The 21,009-nt window shown below is 36.7% G+C and overlaps 2 protein-coding genes and 2 long non-coding RNA genes across 4 annotated transcripts in view; 3 read left to right on the forward strand and 1 right to left on the reverse strand.

The window, feature by feature from the left end:
• LOC127874566 (uncharacterized) overlaps positions 1 to 21,009 on the forward strand; it is a 196,341-nt gene that overhangs the window by 171,924 nt on the left and 3,408 nt on the right. The window contains exons 15-24 of the long non-coding RNA XR_008046992.1: positions 18,888 to 18,931; positions 19,019 to 19,282; positions 19,415 to 19,502; positions 19,635 to 19,766; positions 19,855 to 19,986; positions 20,031 to 20,206; positions 20,251 to 20,338; positions 20,427 to 20,690; positions 20,735 to 20,866; positions 20,911 to 20,998. This is a non-coding gene — a long non-coding RNA (uncharacterized LOC127874566). The remainder of the gene's footprint in view (positions 1 to 18,887; positions 18,932 to 19,018; positions 19,283 to 19,414; positions 19,503 to 19,634; positions 19,767 to 19,854; positions 19,987 to 20,030; positions 20,207 to 20,250; positions 20,339 to 20,426; positions 20,691 to 20,734; positions 20,867 to 20,910; positions 20,999 to 21,009) is intronic.
• Positions 1 to 21,009, reverse strand: part of LOC127874554 (uncharacterized) — a 184,837-nt gene that overhangs the window by 143,926 nt on the left and 19,902 nt on the right. The gene's annotated exons all lie outside the window — the stretch shown is intronic.
• LOC127874586 (uncharacterized) lies at positions 683 to 14,628 on the forward strand. Its single transcript, XR_008047006.1, has 8 exons — positions 683 to 905; positions 5,143 to 6,035; positions 6,644 to 7,032; positions 8,321 to 8,549; positions 9,442 to 9,515; positions 12,375 to 12,616; positions 13,492 to 13,579; positions 14,145 to 14,628. It is a non-coding gene; the product is annotated as an uncharacterized LOC127874586 (long non-coding RNA).
• Positions 1,691 to 4,357, forward strand: LOC127874549 (piggyBac transposable element-derived protein 4-like). Its single transcript, XM_052418926.1, has 2 exons — positions 1,691 to 2,256; positions 2,898 to 4,357. The coding sequence occupies exons 1-2, from the start codon at positions 1,849 to 1,851 to the stop codon at positions 4,125 to 4,127; spliced, it is 1,638 nt and encodes a 545-aa protein (XP_052274886.1). The 5' UTR covers positions 1,691 to 1,848; the 3' UTR covers positions 4,128 to 4,357.

Consider the following 21,009-nt stretch of genomic DNA (forward strand, 5'->3'; position numbering starts at 1 on the left):
ACTCATTTGTTCACAATTTTGAAAAGTTTGCGACTCATTTTTTCACATACTGAGGGGGCCACAGCCCCTTCACAAGGATGAGACAAAACGAGCCCTGTGATTTGATTTGTGTTTGTTGGAGTTTGGTTATTTTTAAACTGAAACATTTATTTTTCCTCAACTGAACATATCAAACCAAATTAATGTTTGCAAATTACTTGGAAAAACCGGTGCCATGGGATAAGTTACTGTGAAAATGTGGAGTTTTGGGCATCTTCAGAGTACGGGCAAACTAGTTGTTCATGTTACTTAGAATTTTACTCCCAGGTGTATGTGAACAGTCAGGTGCTTTCTTCTTTTTAAAGTACACGTAAAAGGCACCTTCTTATATGCTATTGGACTAATAAAATGAGCACTGAAATTGAACATTTCACTAAAAACACATGTAAAAGAATATGTTGATGGATTTGTGAAATTAAGTTCCATGAAATTAAAAAAGACCCATAATTCCCAATTTGAAGATTATTTCACACTGCAAATTGTCCAATTGTCAGGTATTATCACGCTTATTATTCCCAATTGGTGTGGTTCAGGTACTATTAGCAATTGGGAAAAAATATTGCTGGTGTATTGCTAACATTCTAGTTCAAAAGACTAACTGGGCTTCCATATTCCATATTGGTTTGCTCAATGTTACAGCTACTGATCAGCAAAGAATACAACTGTCTGGTGAAAGGCTTGACCGTATCAAAGTCCAATGATGTCGGGGGACACGGCCGTTCCATGTCTGGGGATTGCATTTTAGCCGACACTAACAAGGGAGACAACTGATGATCTGCACCTGCAGTGAGTTATTCCCCTTTAATTGCTGTTGAATTAATTTAACGGACAATAAAAAGGGAATAAACTGAAGATTTGCACCAGCAGTGAGTTATTTCTTTAATATGCTTTTTATTTATTTAGCCTACATTAACAAAGGAAGTAACTTAAGATTTGCATCAGCAGTGAGTTGTTTCTCTTTAGTTGCAGTCTCATTTTGTTTTCAACTTTCGTTACATATTAATTTCCTTTTGAATGTTTTTCTTTTGTGAATTTAATCAGATTTTAACAATCAAGGATCTGGCATGGTAAAAAAAAAAATTTTTTAATTTGGGAAGACATTAATGTTAACTTTTTGCCTCCAATTTATTGAAACATAAATGTACAGTAAAACATCAGTGAGGGCATTATAAAAGAAAAGTTCTTAATAGAACGAGTACCATTTAAAGATATTAGAGTTTTAACAAGTTGATGTTCCCTGATATTTTTATTGTTATGCAGGAAAGAAGTGGCTAAAAAGCTAAATAAGCCGCGCTCTGAGAAAAAAGGGCTAAACTAAGTGCTTAAATTGTTGTCCCAGATTAGCCTGTGCAGTCCACTCAGGATAATCAGGGACTAAACTTTCCTCTTTAAAGTTATCTTTCTTTGAAAGAAAGTCTCCTCTTTATGAAAATCCAGTCTAGTCGGACGTTGTTCTCCCTGATTAGCTTATCCCATTCCATACTAGCGCCGTATAAATGCGTTCAAATAACCTTAATTGGAATACCGACTGACGTATAAATGCGTCCGATAATCTATAGCGTGAATACCGAGTGTCGCAATAATGCGCATCTGCAGATGTAGCTCTGAATGCCTAGCGACGCAAAAATACGTCCGTTTTAATTGGTCTCTAAAATAAAGTTCTTTGTTTGCTGTCAGTTATCAACCAATGAAAATTCTTGTTACAAATGCTTTCTGAAACAGAAAGTAGATTTTTTCCCAACTTCTTCCGGTCATAACTTTGACAAAATACGACGAGAACAGACACCTTTACAGAGCTTTTTTTCAATCATGGATTCCGATTCTTCGGACAATGAGAGTAATTTCAGTGGATTTGAATCAGATGATTTACCATTAGCAGATTTAATTGACTCGGATGATGAATTTGATGATAGTGACAAGGAAAATGAGTCTGTTGTAGAAGACGAAAATTGGACTGTAAATGATCGTTCTGATCGTTCGAAAAAGGCATTCTGTGGACCTGAGCCTGGCCCAAGATTCGATCTTGACCCTGACCAGACTGAATGGAACTTTGTTGAAATGTTCTTTCCAATGATGTTAGTTGAACTTCTTGTTGAACAAACCAACTTGTTTGCAAGACAAAAAATGGAAATAAAACATGACAAGTCATGGCGACCTGTCAGTGTGAAAGAGATGATGGCATGGCTTGGCATCAGGATCTATATGAGCATTGTGCAAGTAGGTAGAACCTCTGGAAAATCATGAAACTTTCACGAAAATAATACACGTTTTAAATTATAACATTATTAAAATTCATTTATATTTACTGATATTATATATATATATATTATAAGATTTCTTAACCCTTTGCATGCTGGGAAATTTGTCGTCTGCTAAAATGTCGTCTGCTGAATTTATAACACAAGCATTTTGACAATTTTTTCAAAGAAAACTATCAGAATAGCAAATAATTTGAACCTTTTCCCCTTATCTACAAGATGATTGCCGGTATATCTTTTATTTTGATCCTGTACAATAATTGTGAATGTTTATGCCACCATGTGCACATTCCAAATCATGCTAATTATTTATACAATCAATGTATTACATACAAAATGAAACCATGCATATCAAACAGACATTGCTAAAATGTATTTGATAAAAAAGTCTGTGTTCTGGTGTTGAAGTTGATTCAAGCAGCAGTACCTGAAAAATAGCAATTATTTTATATGACATAGTCTGTGTTCTTGTCTTGGCTGTTGAAGATGATTCATGCAACTTTATGCGTCTTGAAAATACATATAAATAAATGTTAGACATTATTTTCAGAAATTCCTTTTTTTTTTTCGAAACTAATATTTGAACCGTTCTGTTTTCAGCTACCTCAGATGGCTATGTACTGGTCAACGGACATCTTGTATGGGAACTTTAGCGTCCGGCGAATCATGACAAGGGATCGGTTCATGAAAGTCTTGCAGTACCTCCACTGCAATGACAAGACCAAAATGAAGCCCAAGGGACATCCTGAGCACGACAAACTGTTCTTGATTCGGCCATTTCTTGATGTGGTGAAAAAAATGTGTTTGACCCTGTACAATCCTCACAGAAATGTTTCGATTGACGAGGCGATGGTCAAGTTTCGCGGTCGTCTTGGATTTCGACAGTTCATGCCACTCAAACCAGCCAGGTACGGTGTGAAAGTGTGGGTACGTGCGGACCCAGTGAATGGATATGTCAATGATTTCCAAGTTTACACTGGGAAGGATGCTAACACGGCTGAAGTTGGGCTAGCAACAAGAGTTGTGTTGGACTTGAGCCATGAACTTCGGGGGAAATGGTACATTGTGAATGTGGACAATTTTTTTACGAGTCCCAAGTTGTTTGATGAACTTTTGAAACAAGAAACATATGCGCGTGGAACTGTTCGATCTAATAGAAAGGGCTATCCTGTGAAACAGCTTGGAAAAAAAACTGTCAAAACGCAGGGGGACTTTGTTTTTGCTACAAAAGGTGAACAACTTGCCAGTGTATGGATGGACAAAAAGGCAATTTACACGTTGTCTACAGCAGAAAACCCCAAAGACATTGACGCAACAGTTCTGCGTAAAACACGAAGTGGTGAAGTTCATGAAGTACAGGCCCCACGTACCATCCCCGAGTATAATCAGAATATGAACGGGGTCGATCATGCGGACCAGATGAGGACTGAGTATCCCACATTTCGCACATCAAGAAAGTGGTGGACGTACATGTTCTTTTTTCTGCTGGATACAGCTATCACCAACGGGTACGTCGTGATGAGGGAATCCCCTTTTCACCAGCAGAAGAGTAGAAACGGAAAACACAAAGACCGCACAGTTCTGGACTTCAGAATGAACTTGTCAAGGCAATTGATAGGAGACTATTGCGACAATGGGAGTGCTGTTGCAAAATTGGCCACGGTAAAAGCAGGACATTTCCCTGGACAGGCCGAAAAAAGAGGACGCTGCCGTCAGTGTGCAAAAGAAAAGAGACGGCGTGAGTGTCACGTCATTTGCCTTGAATGTCAAGTGCATATCTGTGTTCCTTGCTTCAAGGACTGGCATGTGGATTTGGCCAACTCGATGTAAAAAAATATGATAGGACTAGATGTTGTTCTTTGTGAACAAAAGATGGATTATCATTTCAAGTGATCAGTATTGAATTTTGGAAAATTATTTATTTTAGAATAGTTATTTTTATAAAATTTAATTTATAAAGATCTCATAAACTTGAACAAACTTATCTGTGACATTAATTAATGTTCTTGATAATCTATTTTTGTATAGATGCATTTTCTTGTATGTACTGTTATTTTCTGGTAATGGGTTATGTAAAAAATCTTGTTATTATTTATAAGAGTATAATATTGTTATATTTGAAAAAAACTTGTCATATTGTTTTTATTTAAAAATATGTTTCTATTTGTAATGTGTTTCTTGTTTGAAATAATTATGGTAGTGCCAGTGGATAAACTAATCAGGAAATAATCAAATGGCTTTGTTCTGATTTTAATTACACTTTTACATTTTATCATTTTCATTGTCTTTATGGGTATTTAAATAACAATAAAATGCTAAATATCTGTCTCAAAATATGTCAACCAAATAACAATACACTGCCTAATTGACCCCTTTCACATTTCACACCACTGACAATGAACAGATAATCTGTCACTCAGGCATACAGAGCAAAACAGGGTATTGACTATCCAGGTGCAGATAAGGCTATTACTGATAGGGATTGCCTAGAGATAAGGCTGTAGTATGGAATGGGTTATGTGGACTTGCTAATCTGGGAAAACACTTTATAATATTAATGAGATGCATATTGGTTTTTAAAATTACATCTGCAAGTTAAAAATATTAATTATGAATTGAAAGGTTAATATAGTATTGACCAACAATTTAGATGTTTGAGTACGAAATGGTTTGACTGAATCAAATGTCATGCTATTTCGAACAAGGAACCAGTGAAATGCCAGATTCAAAACTCATGAGTCTGAAGTTTTGCCGCTGAAATCCTTCACATCCTATCAAGAGGCATAGTTTGTTATAGATTGTAATATAAGCCTGTTCTACTAGTTCATATTACCCATGTTTTCAGAAGAGCACCAGCCTTGATATAGAGTTGGTACGGCAACGACACAAGTCGGGCCCGCTGGAGCCCCAGTCCAGCACGACCCCTCCCCTGACCCTTAGCTCCTCCCATTTGACCTCCGGCATCAGAGAGTCAGCATTGTTAAACAATTCCATCCCATAGCAATTTCTGAGCACATATAGTGTTCACACATTTTTCTCAACAACCGCAATGTCCGTGTTAAGTCTGGACTTGAGCCCTGATTGGTTTGATAGACTCAAGTGCTGGAGGTGGTAGAAGTGTTACAGACATAAGAAGTTATTGCAGCAGTTATGGTAACACTAACAGTCAGCTCTCGCTGTTTGACATTAAATTGAATATTACGAAAAAATACAAAGCTGGATAACTCATTCCATTCTTTTTGGGACAAACAGACCTGCAGCAAGGAACAGGAGAAAATCACGGGAATGTTTGAAGAGTTTAAGTCAGAAGCGTAAGCTTTCCACCGGGGATACTCCTGGATGGTCTTAACTTAAGGGACAGTCCAGGTTTGTCCTCTCAGGTGTCCAAACTGTCCAAAGAGAATGCATTTATTTTTGACCAGTTGCTAACAAAGAAAGGCAGTACCGACTTCGTTGTGAACAGTCAAGCATGGTACATCCCTGCGGAATGCCTCAGGCAGGAATTCCATCTGCAACAAGGTGCTAAAGGTGAACCCATCAGGGTGTGTTACTAACCACTTTAAGACCAAACAGCCTCACATTGATTTGAAGATAAAGAAGGCGTTGAAAAATGACAGCAGTTTTGATGTGTCATCCAGTTCGCTCTTCGACTCTCAACCCAACGTTAGTAAGAACGCAAACTCGGCATTTAGCGTTATCAGCGAGGCTCGAAGGTCATCTCTGCTTCTTGAGCTTCAGGTGAGACCTTACAGTGTTATTTACTTTGTAAAAGTTAGGGCCCAAATTCAGCACCATTCCTAATCTCATAAAGTCTATTCCATATTTTTCCCATAATTACTGTCTTCCCAATTGAAGATTTGCCTGAAAAAATTATTTATATTTAATAGGTTCCATCACATTTAAGTTTAACATAAGTGAAATTAATATTTATATCACTAATTATAATTTTTTAAGTATTTGTTAAGAAACAGTTGTATTGTGTCACAGTGACATTTAAAATGGTATAGTCTCACATTTAAATTTCTGAAGTTATGCCGGTTTCAAAAAAATATATATATAATTATGACACCTTGCTACATACTGTACTTTTCCATGTATTCTTTGCTGTTTAAAGCCCCAAACATTTCAATTTAACAAGGGTGTGCATGTTATTCATTATTACAATGCTATTGTGAGTGCTAATTTGCGGAAAAAACACATTGCGCTATCCAAGATATCAATTATAGACGCATTTTTCAGCATTTAACATGCATATGTTAAGAAAGGTGTAGCAGTATTCATATTCAAGGCTTATTCATTTGTCACTAAAAACACTTTTTATGGTTAACGTTTCATTTCCTTTTCAGATAAAATTATAAGCCAACAAGTCGAACATCGTTGAATCATTTCGCACATATACTTAAACTCGCTCAAGAAATTCAGCACGTCACTTATGAACATCTTCTCGCAAGGCGGCTACATCAACACTTCCAACAGCTGAGCCTTGGTGAGCTCCACTCCTGTCCCGATGAGTCGCTCGAGGTGAAACAATCTGATCCACAGATAGAGCAGACGCTGAATGACTCGTCAGTTAACGTGACTGACCTCCATATGTTGCTCTCTAATAATGTGAACCTGACGCCTGAGGAGCAGTGTTGTCCTACATTCCCTGTTCTGGGTGGTGACTTTGGGGATGAGACTCACACAATCTCTGTCTATGGCCCTATGGTAGCAGCAGCAGCAACAAAAACAGGAAGTATTTCAGCTGCACTCTGAGAAAACAGGGCTTAATGCATGTGCCTAAAGTGTTGTCCCAGATAAAGGTGTTAAGTCTGCCCAAGCTAATTTGTGACCACACTTTCCGAAATATGCCTTAAAACAAAGAATTCCATAAAAGCTGAAAGTGTCGTGGCTGATTAGTTTGTGCAGACTGTACAGGCAAATCTGGAACAACTCTTTACGCTATAAATGCATTTAGCCCAGTTTTTAAAGAGTTTAGAGTTGCACATTTAGTTCACGTTACATCAGCTTTTTTCTGACCTTTCTGTAGAAAAGTTCCTATTACTGATCAGGAATTTTGTGTTTTTAAATTGGTCAAACTGATTAAATAAATACATATAGGAGTTGATTTGATATCAGTTTTAATCATAAAGGGTCAGGGCATATTTTCATACATTTTTTTGCCAAAATTCAGCCTCAAAAGGTTTTTGTTTTGTTTTTCACATGTATATTAACAAAATTCCCCTTTCATAAATTAAAGAAAATACCTATTAAATGCTGGTTAATTTAAATTAAACAATTATTGAAATGCAGTTAACATTCTATGAAATAATTATCTGCATTTATTTTTAAATAAGGATATCTATAAATTAAAATTAACCACCTGTCCAAGTTTTAAGTATACAAATATGCCGCTGGAGTAAGAATATGCCCTGAAGATATTTATTCATTATACCCCCGTGATGATTGGGGAATATAGGAATCACCTTGGATGGATGTCTGTCGGTCTTTGTAAATGTCTGTGGCCTGTGGGTGTTCACTTACAAATTCAACGTTCAGCATTCAAACTTTCAGGTATTTTCATTCTCATATCAGGTTGTGCATCTAAATTTTGTATCATATTTCACTGAAAATTACAACACTTAGACAATCTATAACATCATGCGACATATTATGACTTGCAGAATAGTTTACGTCACAATGGTTACAACTTTTTGTTTGCCTAGAAAACAATGATACCTTTTTAGCTTATAGTATTTTTATACAGATTAGAAGATGTAGTTTCTTCTAACAATTAAAAAAACAACATATTTTGCTTTGGGATATGGTCAGCCACATAACTTGTTAATTGAATGGTCATGAAATAATTGTTTTGTCCATTCTCTTAATGATTATAGTATGGTAGTTGTCAGTTACTGGCATAAGTATATGCACTTAGTTGATCCAGGAAAAGGTTAATTTAATGACCACATTGCTAGGACTAAAATGCATTTTTATTTGTGTAGAGGTTTATTAAAATCTGATACAATTCCTGGATTTTCTAGATTTTCCAGTTCCTGCAGGACCCCATACAATCACACATCTTTACACAGCTGAACAACAACAGGCCCTCTGGTCAGTTGGGCTCCCACATCCATGGACAATGCCTTGGTAAAGGCGTCAAGCTCTTGGGTCAGGAATTTTGGGCAAAGCTCCTACCCCAAGGGTACAGCCAGTCTAACCATGGGACTCCAAACTTCCCTGCTTAGAGGCCAAGACTACCTCATCTACAAGGTAGGTTGTTATACAAACAGTATCGCAGTCATTCAAATACTTTTTGGAAGAATATGGATATTAATGTCCCCACTATATGAGGTAAGGGGGGGTATGAAGATTTGCCCTTATCCGTGATTGTGTCTGTCCTTCCATCCTTCCTTCCATCTCTTACCCTTTTGTGGCCGCCATAGCTCAAAAAGTATTGTGCTAGAGGGATTGAAACTTTGCATTTATATCAAAAAGTATGTAAACTTGTGAACCTCCATATTTTGATTTGATATCTCTGACATAATTGGAGTGATAGCCCCTTTTTCTGAATTTTTTTTGTCGTTTAGTCATATTTTTTGCTACTAGAGGCCTGAAACTTTGGATGCATTTTGGATACCATGGTATCTGGTGTTCATCCTTTTGCGATGTTTTTGTGTTTGTCTGTCAACTTTTTTAAGGGACATTTGCTCCTGAAGCACTTGACAGAGTTAAATGAAATCTCTCAGGAATGTACCTTCGGTTTTCTTCTTTTTTGAAACCCATAGCCAAGAGGTTTAATGTTTGGTGTGCAACAGTGTGAGTCCTGTAAAAATGTTACCAAATTATGTCCCTTGGGTCAACACTGGCTTAGCCCTAGGATATTCCAGTTTTACATAAACATATTGAGGGACAACAAATCAACTTTAAAGTCCAAGTGTTATATTTTCAGTATGGACAATAATCTAGAGGTTCTCTACAGAGTTTGTTTGATTAATACACCTGACCCTAGTGGTCATTGACGGATACAGGTAAAACCTTCGAAAAATATTTGGTTGAACCACAACGCCCCTTGGGTTCATATTTGGTCAATGTACTGGATGCCATTTCTGATTGCATTGAATACATGTCTGAGATGTTTAAAGATCTTTCTATCTGTTCTAAGGGGCCTTTCCCTCCCAAGTTCAGGCCCAGAGAACCATGTTACCCAACTCCAGCTCAGGCACTACATCTCAACAGGTAAGTCCCAGTAATAGTTAGTTACACCACTTTAGGAATGGGGACTTGGGCTCTTTGGATTTGGAAAAACTGTGTTGTTTTAAGTAAAATGGTTACATTGGTGTTGTGGTTGTTTTTGCTAACAATTGCTTTAACATTGAGGATAAAATGTGTTCAATATTATATTTACTATGGTTCAACTTGAAGAGCTGAATAGGAAAATGAACTTAATATTGCATTTTTGTAAATTTGTTTTGGAATCCTTCAATTGTTAATTGTATTAAGTCATTTTGGAAAAATGTATACTTTGTTACATTTAAATTGGGGCCGAATAACAGCCTCAAACAAATTTATATACAAAAACTGAGGTAGTGCCTTGCCATTGGAAAAGGGATCACTGTGGCACAGCTGTGACCATGACCATCCATGAGGCCCATTCATAGTAAGACTCATTCTGAGAAAAACTAGTCTTAATGCATGTGCTGCTTAAAGTCTCGCCCTAGACAAGCCTGTGCAGTCTACACAGGCTAATAATGCTAATAATGGACGACACTTTCCACTTAAAGGGAATTTTTGTTTAAGGTTTCTCTTCTACATGAAAAGGTTTTGTCCCTGATTTGCAATCAAGTTTTAACAAATTTTTAATACCCAAATGCAAACTCAGTTTTCTGCACTTCACTTAATTGACCAGTATATCTTATTTCAATATTAGGGTTAAGCGTGAAACAATTGCATCTTGAACAATACAAATGTGAAGGATATACAACAGTTACATACTAAACCCTCAAATTGAGGGTTAAATTGACCATCAAGAGCTCTTTTAAAACAACAACAACAGCATACAAATTATCTATAGGCCTAAATCAAACTGACTTTGTATCTGTTTACAAAATCATGTTTCCTATGAAAGGTAATTATTGTAATAAACCTGCCATTTATATATGAAGGGGTCACTTGTGTTTGTGCCTTTGCATCAGATGGGTTGTATTTTTGTGGAGATCTCGATTGCAACTTTAATAAACAATAATGTGATTGTAATTATATGCAATAATAGTAGTAGTATAAAAAGCTTTGTATTGACAACATCAGGAATTTATCTTATTGCTATAGCCCCAAGAAGAATTGTAAGTGATATGTGATACACATTAACACATTTAAAAATCTTTGTTAAGCTTACTTGAGCATAAAGTGCTCTGTAAAGCAATTGTGATAACCCTATGTTAAGCATTGTGCTGTGTGTATGCGTGGTCAACTTTTGGCTCGTTACCACTCTAGATGCCTTATTTGTTAATCCAAACTTGATGAAACTTGGTAAGAATTATTATCTGGACAATATCTAGGTCACTTGCATCCAAAACCTATGTAACCATGTAACCAAATCAAATCTTTCAAAACCCTTGATGCCACTACAGGGGCAACATTTATGGCATAATCTTGATAAAACTTAGTGAGTATGCTTATATTGACAATGTCTATAAAAATTTGGAGTTCAGTTGATGTGCTAGGTCAAATGTTAGAAAAACCTTCTAACCACTCCAGAGGCAACATTTATGACTCAATTTGATGAAACTTAGTCAAAATGTTTATTTTTTAATCAGGGCTATAGATAACAAGCGTATGTGCTTTATTATGCAATTAAAATAACCAAAAACGTTATTAAATTCAAAATCAAGCGTACAAAAACGCAAATATAAATTTAATAACGTAATTCCGGTAAAAAACCTTGCATCACGAAACGCAATTCTTACAAACACAGGTCGATTTTTAAAGACTGGTTATTTCCCATAAAAAATGTACCAAATAGTTTATATGCTGTCCTAAATCGATATTCCATCGAATCCAACAAATATCCTCTATACATTTAACCCCATTTTCACGGAGTGAGGCTCAATTTTGTGAATATTCATATACATGTGGCATTATGATTCTGTCTATGTGACCTTTTCATAGCTCGATGAACCAAATGCATCTACAAATATAAACTCATTTATTTGTATTACCATTTTATTGTTCCATTCCCTTGTTGCGAAATTACATCATTATATGTGCCAACCTTTACACAGTAAATATGACGTTACCGTTGGCATTTACCGGAACCCGAGGCAGCGTAGGTTATGTTTGGGAGGCGGGTGGTTGACTTTTTAACTTCCATAATGACTGTTTCTTTTCATTTGTCTATGGCAAAATGACGCATTAAATGATGCCATTAAACAAAAATGAAACCAGATACAATAGCGAGTTAGACAATTTTGATATTTCAGCCTATGTTAACTAAAAGTCTTTGTGTTGTAATTATAAGGGTTTAATAGTAATTAAAAATTATTTACTATGGATAAAAATGTGGCGTCTTTTAGTGGTTTGCCTTTAACATTCTATCTGCTCTATATTTCAAAACATTGGATCATCATAATAATTGGTGATAATATTTTTTATCATAATCTCTCGTCCAAGTTTTGTTAGCAGCCAGATCGACTTTAGCACTTTCAACATATGTTTTTGTTTAATGAACACAATTTGATCAAATTAAACTTGTCTGCCATTGCACTCACAATCACTGTAACACAGTTTTCTAAACAGGCGTATGTTGTTGGCATTCTCGTTGTTCATTTATTTGGATTATGAACTGAGTGAAAAAATGAGTCCTGTCTAAGCATAAATACCATAATAACTTATGCACTTGGCGTAATTTTCTTGACAATTTACATATTTTTCGGTGTACTGCTCACATTGCAAAACTTTGCAATGCTTTGTAGAGTTTATGCTCTGTGTCTAACTTCATGTCAAATGGTGACTTGCCTACTTAAAATGACCTTGTTGAGATGAATAGGATAATCTCGTGCTGATGCAACTGTTTCACGTTGTTTCTATTTTATTTTACAGGAAAAACTGTCAATTTACAAAGCACCCTTCCCTGAAAATCTGGCCAAGCTAATAAAGAATGTGAATGCATCAACGTGACCCTTCAGAGAAACAGGATTCCAGGCCGAATGTCAAACCGTCTGGGCTCCAGTAGCAGCCTCAGCCGTGGGGGTCAGGTTCATGATGCACCTATGCTCTCAATGCTCGATGAACATCTTAATCTCACAGCAACAGTGGATAACATGATCTTCAAGTTGGAGATGGTAATGCATGATAATTTTATTTAAACCCACAAACCAAGTCTTAGAGAGGATGTATTTAAGTCAATTTTCTGTTAGTTGGTTAGTCAGATGGGCGTTTTGTCTGCATATTATGTAAAACAATTTTATCAAACCACATCTACATTTCTCAAGGGAAATGATACTCAGTTGTGTGAACCCCATGAAGTCTGGGTTTGATTGGTAGATGGTCATCTTGTGACAAAGCCCTTACTTATCATTGGCCAAGTAACTTTTGCACAAGATCAAATTAATATCTTTGTATCTCAATACACATGGGAATTCAGAGGCTGTGTAACTTATATTATTTTCAAGGTTATTAACTGGCATTGTGCCCACAGTTGTGTGAATATTTTTGTTAATAAAAAAAGAAAGCATAAAGCATTTGCATCACTTGTAATCAATAATGTTTGATGAAGGAACAATCATTTTGCAATATGACAAATATTCCAGAATATATTTGTCTTTTGACGGATCTTGGTCAGTGTCTAGCAGTATCCTATCAACCAAGCCACGTCCGCAAAGCAGCGATTTGTCTTCCACGTTTGAGCTACCTTTTTGCCACGGTGTGTTGTCCACTCAACATGGATTGTTTTAATAAAACAAATGGAGTTGTAGAAAATATTTGCTGATTCCTGTGTATGATCATAATTGTATATGACACAATACATCAACAACACTCACGCATATGAACGGTAGCTTATACAAGTATTCATGCACAAATTAAAGGATGATTTTCTTTATAATGTTCATTCATTATCAAAAAATTGTTTCCAAACATATTTTAACATATTGATATATTGACTAAGCTTTGATTTATTGTTTGATTTAATCACGTTTCCTCTCGTTTACTTACCAAGTTGAGGGTCTCCCAAAACCACCCAGTGCCTTGCAATGAAAACCTCCAACGGGACTGTGACCTTGCCCTTGTACTCACCTAATGGTCAGGTAGACGGTCACTTGGGCTTAGATAGTCACTGTAGTAAGAATGTGTAAGATTTTAAAGCTACTTGTTCACAGATTTTATGTGTAGTTTGATTGACCAGACTGACATAACTAAAGTACATTTAAAAGTGGCTACATATACATATATAAAAAAAACATACAAACATATACATTGTAACTACAAAGAATACCAATATTTGCAGTATGGTATTACGAATTGCTTTTACTGCTTTTAATACAAAATAATATTAATAATCTCAGTTAAAAACCCAAAAGAAGGCAGTTTTTATAATTTTCTTTCTTAATTTTGTATATAAATTACTTTAGGTTATTCCATAAACTGTTGTGTTGTGGTTTTAATAATGTTTGAAAAATGATATTGAAAACTTGATGACCAAGTTATATTATATTTATCCATCTGTATTTGTAAACAAAATGACTGCAGAACAGGGGCATCACTACGTAAATCTATTAACATTTACCTTTAAATTTGTATTTTTTTACAATTTTGTATTTGTATACGGGTGGTGCGGTAGTCAAGTGGTAACACACTGGTCTACCAATCCAGAGGTCCCCGGTTCAATTCCTGGCCAGGGCACTGGACATTTCAGAAGTGCTTCAAGTGTTTCCCACCCATCTAGAGATGTACTGGTATGAAACCCAGGTAATTCTCACGTGTATCGGTGCTATACACTGAGCACGTAAAAGAACCAAGGGATCTATTTGCAAAGAGCTAGGGTATGGCACCCGGATTCCTTGTATCTCAATACTGTCTCTTCAGCTTGCTGTCTATTCAGCAAAAACCAAGGACCCCATTGGAAATAAGTGTTTGCACTTTCATGGGTTATCCTTGACTGCAAGGTCAAAAGAAATACACATACACATTTGTCAAAATGACTAAAAACAGGGCATCAACAAAAACATGTTCCTTTAAATATTACTCAATCACTGACAGTAAACGGAAATTCTACAGAAAGAAAATACTTTAAAATATTGCTCCATTGTTTTACTGTAAACGAATTGACTACAGGAATATATCTTTAAACATTTCCCTTAAAATATTTTATATAATTTTCAGTAAAGAAGATGACTTCACAACATGACGTCCGAGACTGCAGGGACGAAATGACTCACGTCAGCATAGGAATCCAAGACACAATACGAGAATTTCCAGCGGCTTACCTGCTTGTATGGGTTTATTTTAAACCTAATTATTATATGATTTAGTTAGGTAATTATATATATTTATATAGTTTAAATAAATATTTGATATTATTCACTGAAGTAAAAATATGAAAACAATTATTACAATATTTTTGTTCAACATCAGCCAGCCAGTAAATTGTTTGTTTCTAAAAAATGCAAATGTGTGTCTAATATCAATAGGACATTACGTTTGTCATAAATCAATTTAAAATATTAAATTAATCTACAACAGTGCACACAATCTGACACTTTTTTTTCCACCATACTTTTTGTCAGTTTGTAAGGATGCAATTAAAAAGAGTGTGTATCCGACTTTGCATCAGACCCCTATTAGAAATAGAGTCCTGCCTATAAAGAGACTGATCCAGTACCGACCTGTGCACATGTCTATTGCAATAAACAAGCTGTCATACTTGCACTTGTCTTTGGTGTATTCTCAGATGAGTCACTATATCAATGTATTCAATGTTAATTTTGTCTTTAAAAAATAACAGTGCGTAAATGTAAACCCTGTAAATTCAAGTGATTTCAAAATAAAACACAAGTAAATTACTTTTTAACTGTTCTCACTTTAGTTTTTGTTATTGTACTAAAACATAAAAAAGTGTTGCATTTGGTAAATCTTCATAAATGTATAACACTTTTTCTAGAACAAGTATATTTAAACCATTTCTTGTTAACCCGCCACGTGTATTTTATGCCCCACTTCAAATATTGTTTTGCGGGATGTTTGCCGGTCTGTCGTTCATGTGTTGGTAGACCAGTTGATTTCCTATAACTAACTAGTCAACGAATTGATCTATTGGCTTGATACTTCACATGTGCATTGGTCTTGGACAGTAGATGACCTCAATAGAAATTGGGGTCTCTTGTTCAAAGGTCATGGTCACTGTCACAATAATTGTGAAAATCATCTGATCAATAACTTGTCAGCAAATTGACCAATAGGCTTGTTACTTCACATATGCATTTGCCTTGGACAGTAGATGGCCTCTATTGAAAATGGGGTCGCTAGGTCAAAGGTCACAGTCACAATACGTGTGAAAATCCTTTCTGATCAATAACTCGTCAACAAATTGACCTATTGGCCTGATACTTCGCATGTGCATTGGCCATGGACGGTAGATGACCCCTATTGAAATTGGGGTCACTAGTTTAATGGTCAAGGTCACTGTCACAATTATAAGTGCGAAAATCGTGTCCGATTAATAACATGTCAAAAAATTGACCAATTGGCTTGATACTGAACATGTGCATCGGTCTTGGACAGTAGAGGATGTCTATTGAAATTTGGGTCACTAGTTCAAAGGTCAAGGTCACTGTGACATTAGGTGTTAAATTGGTATTCATTCGATATGTCATCAAAGGATTGAGTGATGGGAGTCAAAGCTCTGTTTTGGGAGGCATCTGTCTCAAACCGCGGAGCTCTTGTTTTTATTTAAACATTGTTTAAAAAAGTTTGGTGATAAACCAAAATGAACTAACGTTTCCTCTCTAATTATTGTAGCTTCATTGCATTTAATGCCTTCACATTTTCAAGTCGCTTTACAACTCTAGAACATTGTGGGCACAATGTAGGCTCTAGTTAAATATTTTGACATTGCATTGTCGATATGAAAGGTCGAAACACTGACAAGTGTTTTGTCGGGTTTAAATTATTTTTGTTTGTCCTTGAAAACGCTAGTATTGTCTTTAATTTGTTTGACGCACGATTTACTTTTATTCCAGAAAACCTGGGTAGCGGAGCAATGAGTATGTCCCAGGAGCATTTGCAGTCACAGCAAGTGAACCAGCGGCAGTCATCGTCTCCAGATTCCGAGATCCCCATGCTTCACAACCCTAAGTCTATGAACATCATTTCAAAGCGAACCTAGGGTGAGTTTTCGTGTCATGTGCATGCTTTTTCGTGGCCTCACTTTCAGAGGTTGGTGGGTGCATGTAGATTTACCCTTTTGTGTCCATACATCTTTCAATCCAGCTGTGTTTTTTTTTGGTCATGTGTGACCTAGAAAAGTATTGCTTCTTGTGTGATAAAATCAGACATATTTACAATCATGTGAACTTTCCTTCTTGTTTATTATACCCCCACAAATGAAGTTTATGGGTGTATATAGGAGTGAGCTTGTCAGTTGGTCGGTTCGTATTAAGTGTCCACTCTCTAATTCAAATTGTTTTCATCCGATTTTCACCAAACTTGGTCAGATGTTGTATCTAGATGATGTCTAGATCAAGTTCGAATATGGATCATGCCGGGTCAAAAACTAGGTCACTGGATCACTAAGTGCGTTTTAAACATTAAGTATGGTGTCCGCTCTCTTATTCAAGTAGTTATCATCAGAGCTTCACCAAACTTGGTTAGAATTTGTATCTAGATGATGTGTAGGTAAAGTTTGAACATGTGCCTTGCCGGGTCAAAAACTAGGTCACGGGGTCACTTAGTGCGTTTTAAACATTAAGGATGGTGTCCGCTGTTTTTTTTGTGAAGGCAACATGCAACATATTCAGTGTCAATGCAGCAGGTAGAGTATTAGTCACGTCTGTGACGAAGCTCTAGTTTTGGTTAATTTTTAGCTTGGCTGTTTTCGGAGAAAACCCGAGCTATTTTCATAGCCAGCTCGTCATCCGGCATTGGCGTCGTGCTAAAACCTTAACATTGGCCTTAACTTTTTAAATATTGAAGATAGAAAATTGATATTTGGCATGCATGTGTATCTAATGAAGCTGCACATTTGAGTGGTAAAATTTATTATTTTGATTATTTATAACTCAAATGATTGATTTGTCAAAGTTTTTTTTTTATTATATAATTATCATTTCTGTCATGTTTATTACATACCTGTGGACTTATGTCAATAGATACATGATCAAATCTGGCTATGATCTCTTTTAAACCACAGGCCTTGGTTGTCAGTGATGTCTTACATGGTCATAATTGACTGTGAGACCCCCCCCCCCCCCCCCCCCCCCCCCGGTTGGATTGGACAAAATTCAAGGGAAGTAATAAGCTTGAAAGGGAGATGATTTCTATACCTGCCAAATGATAAATAGCAATTTTATTTCAAAGCGGCGCAATAGGGGTCATTGTGTTTCTGACGAACACATCTCTTGTTTTTCATGATATAATTATCATTTCTTACCTGTTCTTATTTGTAAATGCTAGTTTTCATTAAATACCAGTGGACTTATGTCCATAGATACATGATGAACTCTGGCTATGATTTCTTTGATAAACCACAGGCCTAGGTTGTCAGTGTTGTCTGACTTGGTCATTTTTGACTGTCTACAGACCCCCCCCCCCCCCCCCCCCCCCCCCCCCCGAAGGGAGATGATTTCTATTCATGCCAAATGATAAATAGAAATTTTATTTCAAAGCAGCGCAGTAGGGGGCATTGTTTCTGACGAACACATCTCTTGTTGGGTCAATAGGTCAAAGGTCAAGGTCACTGTGATCTCTAAACAAAAAATAATAATTTCTGACAAGCTTTCGCAGCGGAGCTTGACACCCGTGATGCGACGCTCTTGTTCTTTCATAGTAGTAAAGTTTTCAGTCAAAAGTAAAATGTGGTTGCATCGGTGACTTTTTACCTACTTCACAGCAGACATCTCAGAAAAACTCTTTTTCAACATGTTTTATTTTCTATTGGCTAGTTGGCCCTTTCTAAATTGTTGTAAATGATAAGGAAATATTTTTTCAATGGAAAAATGTATGTTTATCGAATATCATCCCATATTTCCTGATTGATGGAGAGACTTAAAGTTAGTTGATAGTAAAGCGGTTATAATTAATTTTTAATGTAACTCAATGTATAAAAGTGCTATTATTGTTCTTGTTTATCATGGGTAACACACATACAATGAAAAACTGACATTTACTGTTATGAATCTTTCTTTATTTCAGACATCCATTGACATCAAACCGGCAAATCAGAAGGACAGCCTGTTGCTACAGTTGTTATCATATTAACCCCAGTCATACCGAAGAAGCTCAGAGATATTAATGCTGTTTAAGATGTGATTGTCTCTGCATACTCCATGTCTGGTGTGAACATGTACAATTGAAGGTCTCTACATAGCCCATGTCGGGTGTGAACATGTACAATTGAAGGTCTCTACATACTCCGTGTCTGGTGTGAACATGTACAATTGAAGGTCTCTGCATACTCCATGTCGGGTGTGAACATGTAAAATTGAAGGTCCTACATACCTCATGTCTGGTGTGAACATGTACAATTGAAGGTCTCCACATACTCCATGTCGGGTGTGAACATGTACAATTGAAGGTCTCTACATACTCCGTGTCTGGTGTGAACATGTACAATTGAAGGTCTCTACATACCTCATGTCTGGTGTGAACATGTACAATTGAAGGTCTCTACATACCCGATGTCTGATGTGAACATGTACAATTGAAGGTCTCTACATACCCCATGTCTGATGTGAACATGTACAATTGAAGGTCTCTACATACTCCATGTCTGGTGTGAACATGTACAATTGAAGGTCTCTACATACTCCATGTCTGGTGTGAACATGTATAATTGAAGGTCTCTACATACCACATGTCTGGTGTGAACATGTACAACTGAAGATATCTACATACTCCATGTCTGGTGTGAACATGTACAATTGAAGATCTCTACATACCCCATGTCTGATGTGAACATGTACAATTGAAGGTCTCTACATACCCCATGTCTGGTGTGAACATGTACAATTGAAGGTCTCTACATACCCCATGTCTGGTGTGAACATGTACAATTCAAGGTCTCTACATACCCATTGTCTGGTGTGAACATGTACAATTGAAGGTCTCTACATACCCAATGTCTGGTGTGAACATGTACAATTGAAGGTCTCTGCATACTCCATGTCTGATGTGAACATGTACAATTGAAGGTCTCTACATACCCCATGTCTGGTGTGAACATGTACAATTGAAGGTCTCTACATACTCCATGTCTGATGTGAACATGTACAATTGAAGGTCTCTACATACCCCATGTCTAGTGTGAACATGTACAATTGAAGGTCTCTGCATACTCCATGTCTGATGTGAACATGTACAATTGAAGGTCTCTACATACTCCATGTCTGGTGTGAACATGTACAATTGAAGGTCTCTACATACTCCATGTCTGGTGTGAACATGTACAATTGAAGGTCTCTACATACCCCATGTCTAGTGTGAACATGTACAATTGAAGGTCTCTGCATACTCCATGTCTGATGTGAACATGTACAATTGAAGGTCTCCACATACTCCATGTCTGGTGTGAACATGTACAATTGAAGGTCTCTACATACCCCATGTCTGGTGTGAACATGTACAATTGAAGGTCTCTACATACCCCATGTCTGATGTGAACATGTACAATTGAAGGTCTCTACATACCCCATGTCAGGTGTGAACATGTACAATTGAAGGTCTCTGCATACTCCATGTCTGATGTGAACATGTACAATTGAAGGTCTCTACATACCACATGTCTGGTGTGAACATGTACAATTGAAGGTCTCTACATACTCCATGTCTGGTGTGAACATGTACAATTGAAGGTCTCTACATACTCCATGTCTGGTGTGAACATGTATAATTGAAGGTCTTTACATACCACATGTCTGGTGTGAACATGTACAATTGAAGATCTCTACATACTCCATGTCTGGTGTGAACATGTACAATTGAAGGTCTCTACATACCCCATGTCTGGTGTGAACATGTACAATTGAAGGTCTCTACATACTCCATGTCTGATGTGAACATGTACAATTGAAGGTCTCTACATACTCCGTGTCTGGTGTGAACATGTACAATTGAAGGTCTCTACATACCCCATGTCTGGTGTGAACATGTACAATTGAAGGTCTCTACATACCCCATGTCAGGTGTGAACATGTACAATTGAAGGTCTCTGCATACCCCATGTCTGGTGTGAACATGTACAAATTAAGGTCTCTATATACCCCATGTCTGGTGTGAACATGTACAATTGAAGGTCTCTACATACCCCATGTCAGGTGTGAACATGTACAATTGAAGTTCTCTACATACTCCATGTCTGGTGTGAACATATACAATTAAAGGTCTCTACATACCCCATGTCTGGTGTGAACATTTACAATTGAAGGTCTCTACATACCCCATGTCTGGTGTGAACATGTACAATTGAAGGTCTCTGCATACTCCATGTCTGGTGTGAACATATACAATTAAAGGTCTCTACATA

The sequence above is a fragment of the Dreissena polymorpha genome, chromosome 1 (assembly GCF_020536995.1).
Source record: "Dreissena polymorpha isolate Duluth1 chromosome 1, UMN_Dpol_1.0, whole genome shotgun sequence".
In the NCBI taxonomy this organism is placed as follows: Eukaryota; Metazoa; Mollusca; class Bivalvia; order Myida; family Dreissenidae; genus Dreissena; species Dreissena polymorpha.

Excerpts from the sequence above, each read along its gene's own strand:
- LOC127874549 (XM_052418926.1), top strand. The coding sequence starts at position 1,849 with ATGGATTCCGATTCTTCGGACAATGAGAGTAATTTCAGTGGATTTGAA. Across the intron at positions 2,257-2,897 it reads TCTATATGAGCATTGTGCAA|CTACCTCAGATGGCTATGTA; the intron begins GTAGGTAGAACC and ends TTCTGTTTTCAG.